The sequence below is a fragment of the Ailuropoda melanoleuca genome, chromosome 11, assembly GCF_002007445.2.
Source record: "Ailuropoda melanoleuca isolate Jingjing chromosome 11, ASM200744v2, whole genome shotgun sequence".
NCBI classification, from domain to species: Eukaryota; Metazoa; Chordata; class Mammalia; order Carnivora; family Ursidae; genus Ailuropoda; species Ailuropoda melanoleuca.
In genome coordinates this window covers 10,982,478-10,993,363 of record NC_048228.1, presented here as the reverse complement: position 1 = coordinate 10,993,363, position 10,886 = coordinate 10,982,478, and the positions used below count along the sequence as shown (strand labels likewise).

Here is a 10,886-nt window from a genome sequence, read left to right as displayed (position 1 = left end):
GCAAGGGACTGCCTGAGATTTTGAAGCTAACAGAGATAAAACAGATTCCTGACCATTGTTTGGGCACCCAGATCCAGCTGTGCCTGAAGCTGGTACTTTTGGCCTTTGAAGTTACATGAGCTCCCCCCTGCCCGCCTTAGGCTAGTTTGAGTTGGGTTTCTGACCCTTGCAAACAATAAAATTTCCTAGAAAATATGCTTATTGAGACTTTAGCACAAGCATCAGGATGTAGTCAGAATGAGAGGTATTAGGCAGGTTATGATATACTCAAATACAACCCGCCAAACTGTAAACATGCACCCCATTTATCTTTTAACTTGTAAAAGTAAAGCAGCAGCCCAGAGAAGAAGTGATTTAAGACCAAGGAACCAACCATAAGACCAGTGGTGAAACGTTACATAGAGAAACTTTGAACAAATAAACAGTTCTCTAGCTGCAACAGACTTCAGACTACAAATCTCAAATATCCTTTTCAAAAGTGATACGAGGAAGAACATTCCAAAGTTTTAAAAGAGAACTTTCCAACTGAAGAAACAGTAAAATGTAATAATATGCATCTGTTGTGTATATTATATATTAACGCCTAGCCAATTTCTCAGATATATCGCAATGTGATTACATGTGCAAATGCATATATATATATGTATCTACATATTTAGAACCACGTATTTCCAGCTTTTTCAAAAAAGATGTGGTGAAAAGACTGTTCAAATCTATTTTTTTAGCTTGCCTATTTGTTCTTATTCCTCAGTTAACCAAGTAAAAGCAAGTAAGCAGCACAGTTCCTGGAACACGGTAGGGCTCGGGCTGGGCCAGCCCTCTCTCCCTGTCCTCACCTCCATTTTCAGCTCTTCTTTCAGAAAACTAAGTAAAAGAGGACAGTGGGTGGAGCGTGGGGTTATAAGCAGAGGCTGGTCAATGTTTTCTGCAGAGCTAGACAGTAGACGTTTCCAGCTTTGTGTGCCATAGGCCCTGCCCAGCTACCTCAGCCGCCGAAGCGGGAGGGCAGACGTGGGCCATACCTACGTGAGACAGGATGGCTGGTTTCCCATAAAACTTTATTTACAAACATGGGCGATGGCCCGGATTTGGCCTGTGGGCTGTAGTGTGCCAGCCGCTGGATAGGAGCGTGGGGCTCAGCATCACACACAATCAGGTGCTGCTCCCTCTTTGTCCGTGAGTCTGGGGGAACTTGACCAATGTGTTCCTTTCGGGCCTCGTCTGAAAAATCAGGATGGTAACAGCTACTTCTCAGCTGGTGAGAAGGGAGCGAGATGGTGCACAGACCACGCTTCGAGGACTTCTGGTATGTGATACGGGCGCGCTGAACCTTAGCCAGCAGACATTATGGTCATCAGCAAAGAGCAAAAAGAAAGGGCGTGACCGGATTTGCCCTGGAGCCGCAGCAGTGGGGGGGGGGAAGCTAGTGGAGGCAAATAAGTGCAGTAGCGTTTTCTTCTACTGTTGGTGGCTTTTGTTTTTACCGCCATGAAAAATCTTCCCCATCAGCAGGTGCAATTGAAGTTAGCCTGGGGCCCTGCAGTGAAGGACCTGCCTGAGTTCTCACAGCACCATGGGGCTCCAGGTCCCCCCCCCCCCCCCCCCCGTTAGGAAAAGCCTCTAGATGCCCAGGGACTCAGGAGAGTGGCCTTGCAATCCCAGCGTTGGCTGTAACCAGTACATAACCTTGAAGAAGTCACAGGAAATCTTTGAGCGCCATTTACACAATGATAGGGTGGTCCCAATGACCTCTCCAGAAACTCTGAAGGGAGAAGGGGGACCTGTGATTAATGCGTATCTGCTTGGCAGAAACTGGAAACTAAAGCTCAGAGAGGTGACATAGGTTGTAGCCGGAATTTGAACTTGGGTCTATCGAACTCTAAAGCATTTGCTTTCTTCACTGTATCTGCAAAGCTTCCCCATCGCAGCAGTGAGCAGCAAGGGGTGCAGGGCTGGTAGAACTGCTCTTTGTGTCGGGTAGGATGTCATGACGTTGCAGGAAGGATGAAGGACATATCCAGGTCCTTTGGGAGAGTGTGGCTGGACTGCGAGCAGGGCCCAGCAGCTAAAAGGAAGAGTACTCATGTTTACCTCTGTGGGGCCCCCCGCTGGCCCCTGTGGGCAAGGTTAGCCCAGAGCCCGATCTGGGGTAGTTGCTGGTGGGGCCATGCACAGGGCGAGGAAAACTGCTGCCAAGGGCTGTCAACCCGTTCATGAAACCACTTTACACATCACTTGGGGTACCTGGCTTCCTTTCTTCCTTCTGGGCATTTCCATTAGACTTGCCATATTTCAGAACAGAGAAAGATACGATTTACAGATTTGGGTGAGGTGGGTTTCCCTGCCCAGCTGCTTTATCAGAACACCACCACCATGAATAGGACAGCTTGTTTCCACACCTCCCTTCCCGGAGACCAGAAAGCAGTCAAAAAGGCAACCACAGACAAAACCCACAATATGGCGGACACATCCGGCTGTGTGACTCCTATTGCCCACGCCTGGTGCTGAAGCAGAGACTCTGTTATTACTTAACTGGTTGCTTCGGGGCATTGCAAATGGCCCTGCAGCTCATGTCCTGCATAGCTGGGGGTGGGGGGTGTGGTGCCCTCCACACGGACATTGAGGGACTTTCCTGCAACCATCCTCTGAGCTGTTATTAATGGAGGGGTTTGGTGCAGGGCCTGAGTGAGGGCAGCCTCGTGGACTGGAAGGAGGGAAGGGAGGAAGGGAAGGGAAGGGAAGGGAAGGGAAGGGAAGGGAAGGGAAGGGAAGGAAGGAGGGAGGGAGGAAGGAAGGAAAGAAAGAAGAGAGGAAGGGAAAGAGGGAAGAAAGGATTCTCCTTGAGAACTCTACCTCGGGGAGAAACACAGTGCCTCACCCTGGAGCCAAAAAACCAGTCAGAAACAAGAGCATGCAGCAGTCAAGACGGCCACATATTTCTTAGAAAAGCTGGACCTCAAAGTATTTAATGAGAGATGCCCTTCATTACCTCCTCTGTCTGCTTCCTTCCTTCCTTCCTCCCTTCCTCCTTTCTTTCCTTCCTTCCTTTCTCCCCTCCTCCATCATCCCAAACGTGCTGTCTGCTCAGAGTCCTGCGGGGGAAGGTGGCTCCCTGGGAAAGTTTAGGCTGCTGTAAGCGCCCTGGGCACAGGCCAGGGGAACATTTGTGCAGCTGCTTGCAGTCACGTAGGGGGAATGAAGCGGGATGCAAATGCTTGTAGAAATAAGAATTTTAAAAATATGCGTATGTTCAAGTGACCGCAAAAGTGTGCTTTGTTCTCTTTGAAAAGCAGTTGTGATCCTGCTCTAGCTAGCTTTAGATGAAAGGGTTTTCTTCCCTCTGTTCCCCGCAAGTGGGGATAGAGATTAATTCTGCATTGACCAGCTGTGTGACGCTGGGGAAGTTACTGAACCTCTCTGAGTTTTGGATTTCTTGTCTGTAAGATGGAGACAAGAGAACCCATCTCATAGGTTATTGTAGGTGTTAAATAAGGGAGAGCAGGCAAATTGCTTAGCACAGTGTCGTCCATATCCACGACTCCTGCTACTCCACGGATTTCTCTTTTTACAAAGCGTCCTCGTCTTTTCTAGTCAAGGTTCGAGGTCTTCCTCGCTGTTTCTTACACTTACCTGATATCAGAAGCACCTCGTAAAATGAGGTGCCCCTTCCCTACCTATACACCTGTGTGCACGACACCCTTATTCACAACAGCCAAAAGGTGGGAACAGTCGTCGATGGATGAACGCCTCAACAAAGTGTGGTGTAGACACACGACGGACTATTACTCAGCTTTAAAAAGGAAAGGGATGCTGACACCCGCTACAACATGGGCGTACCTCGAGGTCATGACACTACATAAGCGAAGTGAGACAGTCACAAACGGACAAACACTGTAAGATTCCATTTGCACAAGGTGCCCAGAGTGGTCAAATGCAGAGAGACAGAAAGGATGGTGCTGGGGGGGGGAAGGAGGAGGGAGTTTTTAATTAAGGGGCACGGAGTTTGAGTTTGGACAGGTGAACAGAGTTCTGGAGATGGCTGTAGAACCATGTGCATGTAATGCTGTTGAACTCTATACTTAAAAACGGTTACAATGGTGAATGTTTTCAGTACTTGGCCACTATCTTTAAAATTAAAAATTAAAAACACACAAAAAAACCTAAGTACCTCCAAGGTTTTTTGGAGAGTAACAGAGATGGATGGAAATGTTCTGAAAGTAGGTTGTGGTGATGTCTAACTCTGTAAACGTACAAAAATGGGGGGCGCTTGGGTGGCTCAGTCGGCTAAGTGTCTGTCTTCAGCTCAGGTCATGATCTCAGGGTCCTGGGATCAAGTCTCGGGTCGGGCTCCCCTGCTCAGCTCTCCCTCTCCCCCAGCTTGTTCTCTCTCTCACTCTCTCTCTCTTAAATAAATAAATAAAATGTTTAAAAAAAAATAACAAAAATGGGCTGAATGGGCTGAATCATAGGCTTACAATGAATGAAGTTTATGTTATGTAAATTATACTTCAAGGAAGCTGTTAGAAGCAGGCGACCAAACAAATGCTGTGTTAGGAGGAAGCTTTTGGGGGCAATGAATAGGTTTACTGCCTTGACTGTGGCGATTGTTATCTGGGTGCACACACGTGTGTCAAAGCCCATCAGACTGTATCTTTTAAACACGTGCAGCTGATTGTATGTCAATCATATTTCCATAAAGCTGTGGGTTTTTTCCTTTTTTTTTTTTTTTTTTTAAAGTAGGCTCTATGCCCAGCTTGGAGCCCAATGCGAGGCTTGAACTCACGACCCGGAGATCAAGACCTGAGCTGAGATCAAGAGTCAGACACTTAACTGGCTAAGCCATCTAGGCGCCCCTGAAATAGTATTTTTTGCTGATTTTGAGCATTTATAGGAGTCATATGAAGGCTGGAAAGTGGAAATATGTTGACGGTTTATGGCAAGAAGTTTTATCTATAAATTCTTTTTTCCCAACAACGCCCCCTTTTGATGGATATTTAGGTTTCAATTTTTGTGTCCCTATAAATAATATTTCCATAAATATCTTCGTATGAAAAAAATGCAGACATTGTTTGTTGCCCTTTCCCCTGCTGGCAAGCCACAAAATGAGAATTTCCCAGGCAGGGGGGCCTGGGAACCTGTAATTTTGTTGAACATTCCAGAGACGTTCTTATAATCAGACATGTTTGAGAAACATTGACTCAAACTTCACAAACTTGGATTTACAGACTTTGGGGTTTGAAACTCCATTTTCTTTGGTTCTTAAAAAAAAAATCTGTAAGTGCTCTAGATAAGGGATTCGTATTTAGGTTTCCCTTCTGTTGGGGGTACATCAGAATCACCAAAGAGCCTGTGAGAATGTGTATTCCCCAATGGAGGCCCCGCTCCCAGGCAGGCTGTGTAAGGTCACCAGATTTAACATAAATAAATACATAGATTAAATACATATATAAATGAAATATAGGGTATCCAATTAATTCTGAATTTCAGACAAATACCAAATAATTTTTTTAGCATAAGAGATCCCATGCAATATATGGGACATACTCATACTTAAAGATTCTTTGTTTACCTGAAATTCAGATTTAACTGGGGGTTCTGTTTTTTTCTGGCTACCTTAAGTATGAGTCCTTGGGCCTGAATGAGGCCAGGGATCTGCACTGCTGGTCTGCTCCCCCCTGGGTTCTGATGTGGGTGAGTGTGGGGGGATCAGGTCAACACCTAGGTCAGGAGCCCCCTCAGCGCTACCCCAGGACCCTGGTGCGTTCCATGAGCAAACACACTTGCACAGTCTAAGGAGGATAAGGCAGCTGAGCAGCAGCCGAAAAACCTGCCCCACATCTTCAAAGCCAAACACGACAGACGTGGCACCATGGCCCATACAGCCTGAGGGACGCCGTCCGTCTTCCTGGGGTGCACAATTAGGGCTGCCTGTGGGCTCGAAACCCCAGAAGTCTGTCTGGATCCTCTACACTTTATTAATTTATACCCAGCCTTGTCCCAGAAAGGATTTTCAGCTCAGAGGCCTCAGTCCATGGTGCGCTCTTGGGGCGGCGAGTAAGATCAGGACACCGTCTCTCTGGGACACGCACGACAGATGTTAATTGTGTGCTCACCACGAATGGGCACAGTGCTAGTTTTACAATTATAACCATCTCTCTCCACCCTCAAGCTGAGCCTGCAAGGTCATTGCTGTCATGGGCCTCATCCTATAGAAGAGGAAATGGGAGGTTCCGGGGGAGTCCAGCGACTTGCTCAGAAGCACATATGAGAATGGTAGAGCTGGGATTCCGACCAAAGCCTGAGCTGCTAACTTTCCTCCCCCTACCCTCCCACCCCTGCCCCCAGTCGGCCTCCCCTATAAACGGCGTGCTCCTTGGGATGGAGCTTTAATGCGGAAGTTTTGTATTGCATTTTGCTTAAACTGGGGCCAGGTTTGAGGTCAGGATTCCAAGGACATTTCTGATGGGGGTATGAGAACAGCTGCCATGTGCTGAGTCTCTGCTCCAGGCGCACACCGACTTTCACGCTTTACAGATAGATATCCTCTCCATGCCGTGCATCACCAGAAGCCTGAGAGCCACGCATATAGAGAACCCTGGCTGAGGTCACAAATCAAGCAAGCTGCAGCGTGCTGATCTGCCTGAGAAGAAGCATCCATCTCCGAGTTTTCAAAAGCACATGCTGCTTTCCTCTTGCCCTAACCAAGCTTTGCATTTTCAGGAAAATGCTATGGTTCTGGGTTCCTGTGCCACTCTTACATGTCATTCCAGGAAATGCCCAGAAGAGGGCGCAAGGATGCACACCGCACGAGGACCCTCCTGGATTGGTGTGAACCTTGCAAGGTCCCGTGGGTCAAGGTCACTGTGTGCACAACATGAAATCCGAGTGTCGCGCTGTGCACAAGCACCGCTCTTTGGATGCACAGAAGGGGACAGGACACGGCACCTCTGGCCCCCTACCCTGCAAGGGCCTGGACTCACCGAGTGTGGGTTTTCGATGACCAGTTCGTAGGTCAGCCCTCCGGACCCAAATCTCAGGATGTCTCCAGCCAGCAGCTTCACGGCCACATTCTGAATGTGGCACTCGTTGACGAAGGTGCCGTTTCGGGAATTGAAGTCCTGGAGAACAAAACTGTCTTCGGCCTCATTATATTCAATAAGTGCGTGATGGTTGTCGATGTCAGCAGACTGAAATGCAGAGGGAGGACAGCTGTGACCGGGGTCCCTAACACCTGCTCATGAGCACTGGGTGCCGGACCGTGCTCCGCCCCTCGCCCGGCCGGCTGGTAACCTACAATCGTCATTTAAAAATGATGATGCTCGGGCTCTGGGCTGGGCATGGAGCCTGCTTAAGATTATTCTCTCCCTTTCCCTCTGCCCCACCCCCACAACACCTTCTTCTCCCTAAAAAAAAAAAAAAAAAAAAAAAAAAAAAAAAAAAAAAAAAAAAAAAAAAAAAAANATTACACTCAGAGTCAGAGCAGTTAAGTGACCTGGCCCAGGTCACATGGTAAATGTGTGATGGGGCTGGGGTATGTGCTCTCTGACTCCAGACCCAGAGCAGGTGCCCAAGTTGTGGGGTGGGGAATCAGGCAGCACAGAGTGGCATAGAGTCTGAATGAGCACATATCTGGCCAGGGAGTTGGCCACTTTCTCTTTCACTGACCCCACATAGGTACACTTTTGGTTGTCCAGAATGGCAGGACAGAAAGCAAAAATGGCCCCAAACACAAACTAGAAACATCAGTTGGCAAGTGACAGCTGTCCACTTTCCTGCAGGGAAAATACCAAGTGTGTGGAATAAGGTACATAGAGCTAAGGGAGGGGAGAGTGTTTAATGATTGTTGTTCATTAATTTTTTGTTCAATTCATTTTAAAAAATGTTACAGAAGGGGCATCTGGGTGGCACAGCAGTTAAGCGTCTGCCTTCGGCTCAGGGCGTGATCCCGGCGTTATGGGATCGAGCCCCACATCAGGCTCTTCCGCTACAAGCCCTGGTTCTTCCTCTCCCATTCCCCCTGCTTGTGTTCCCTCTCTCGCTGGCTGTCTCTATCTCTGTCAAATAAATAAATAAAATCCTTTAAAAAAATGTTACAGAAAATGAGAATTGGAGAAAAGCACAAAGAAGACATTAAAATCACTTAGGCTCCCATCCCCCAGAGGCAGACACTGTTAGCACTGTGGTTCATTCCTTCCAGTCTTCTGTCTATGCTTACGATCTTCTTAAAAAGTTTAAACAAAACTGAGATCACACCACATAACATAGTTTTTAAACTACTTCTACAAAACCTGTAAAATGTGTACAATGAAGGTTTTTCCATGTGATTAGTTATTTCTATTGCTTCTTAAAAGCTGCTCAGAATTTATCTAATCAGAGATGATCTGCTTTTCAATAGGGGGCCAGGTGTGACTACATTTCCAAAAAGAAAGGCACCCCAGCCCAGACAGTTTGTCTGTGAGTTGGCAATGGGGGGTGGAAGGCTCCTCAGTAATTTCTCCTTGGTCAGCAGACTGAGCAAAGTTCACACCTGGGAGGAAATACTACCTTTCTGGGTCTTGGGGCTCTGGACTGTGGCTGTCGGGCACATACGAAGTCTTTCTCTTTTCAGGACACTGTGCCTATTAGACATCCACCCCGGCCTGAGATTTTGCAATTAGTTTCTGAATTTATCTTCTCAGAGTGCCTCGTCTGACATTCACAAAAAGAGTACTTGTACTTAGAAGAGTATAAAGTCCCATAATAAAACACAAAGTGTAAAGTCCCATAATACAACGATACCAATAGCTTGTATTGATAATATAATAATAGCTTATATTATATAGCTTATACTGTTATACAGTAATATAATAATTTGTATTAATAGGATATATTAATTCAACATTACATGCCAGGAAATTGGCTAAGTGCTCTACTGCATTATCCCATTTCATCTACACAATAACCCAAAGGGATCATTCTCCATTTTGTAGATAAGGAAACTGAGGCACGGAATGATTAAATTTGCCCAGATTCACCCAGCTCGGCTAGCCTGGCTCGTATTCAGATTTGCTTGATTCAAATATCTGTGTTCTTACCCACATTGCAAATTTTTATCATACATTTGGGTACCCAAAATATTGAAATGCAAAATGAAAGCAGGAGGAACTATACTAATTTCAGATGGAACAGACTTCGGAGCAAGAAGTATTACCAGGGATCAAGGGAGGCTTTAAATATGGTGATAAAGGGGTCAATTCTCCAAAAGGACAAAACAATCCTTAATTGTATGTGCCTAAAGATAGAGCATCAGAATAAGTGAGGCAGAAAGTGACAGGAGTTTGAGGAGAAACAGACAAATCCACTCTGATAGTTGGAGCCTTCAACATCCCTGTATCAGGAATGGACAGATGCATCAGGCAGAAAATTAGTAAGAATAAAGCTGAACTGAACACCAGCATCAGTCAACTGGACCGAATTGACATGTATAGATTGCTTCACCAAATAACAACAAAATGCATGTTGTTCTCAAGCTCACATAGAACATTCATCAGGGTAGACCACATTCTGAGCCACAAAACATAACTCATCAAATTTAAAAGAACAGAAATCATACAAAGCATGCTCTCAGCCTGTGATGGAATCAAACTAGGAATCAATACCAGAAAGACAGCTGAAAATTCCAAAGTATTTGGAGATTAAACAACCTGCTTCTAAATAGCATGTTGGTCAAGGAAGAAGTCATAAGAAAAAGAAAAAATTATCTAAATGAAATGAAAGTACATGCAAATGAAAATACAACTTATCAGAATTTGTGTGATACAGGAAAGCACTGCTGAGAAGGAAATTCATAGCACAGAATGCATATATTAGAAAAGAAAGACTTAGAATCAATAATATAAGCTTCCACCTTAGGAAATTAGAGAATGAAGAAGAGCAAGATATAGACCCATGTCTATTAAAGAATTTGTATCTATAATTAATAACCTTCCAAAACAGAAAGCACCAGGCCCAGATGGGTTCATTGGTGAATTTCATCAAACACTTAAAGAAAAAATGATACCAGTTCTCTACAACCTCTTCCAGAAAATAGAAACAGAAGGAACACTTCCTAACTCATTCTATTTGGAAAACATTACTCTAATACCAAAACCAGACAAAAATATTACAAGAAGATAATACTTCAGACCAATACTCTCATGAACATAGATGTAAAATCCTCAATAAAATATTAACAAATCGAATCCAACAATGTATACAAAGAATTATACACTACAAGCAAGTATGCAGGTATGCAAGGCTGGGTCCACACTTGAAAATCAATTAATGTAATCTATCACCTCAACAGCTTAGAGAGGAAAAATCACATGATCATATCATTAGATGAAGAAAGAGCATTTGACAAAATTCAACACCCAGTCATCATTTAAAAGCAAAAACACAAAATTTTTGGCAAATTAGGAATAGAAGGGAACTTCCTCAACCTGATAAAGAACATCTACAGAGACCCTAAAGCTAACATCACACTTAATAGTGAGAAACTAGAAACTTTCCCATTAAGATCAGGAACAAGACAAAGATGCCCCCTCTCATACTACTCTTTAGCACAGTATGGTGTCCTAGCCAGGACAGACAAGAAAAGGAAATAAAAGGGACATAGATTGGGAAGGAAGAAATAAAACTGTCGCTGGTTGCAGATGACATGATCACCTATGCAGAAAATCCCAAAGAATCAACAAAAACACTCCTAGAACTAATAGGCAATTATAGGAGGGTGGCAAGGTATAAAATTAATATACAAAAATTGATTGCTTTCCTATAAACCAGCAACGAACAACTGGAATTAGAAATTAAAAACACAACACCATTTACGTTAGCACCAAAAAAAAAAAAAAAAAAAAAGGGAAAAG

General features: G+C 44.8%; 1 protein-coding gene across 1 annotated transcript in view; it reads right to left on the bottom strand.

Moving 5' to 3' along the window:
- FHAD1 (forkhead associated phosphopeptide binding domain 1) overlaps nucleotides 1-10,886 on the bottom strand; it is a 115,821-nt gene that overhangs the window by 87,338 nt on the left and 17,597 nt on the right. Inside the window, 1 exon segment of the mRNA XM_034672074.1 lies at nucleotides 6,981-7,187. Coding sequence (XP_034527965.1) covers nucleotides 6,981-7,187 — 207 coding nt within the window.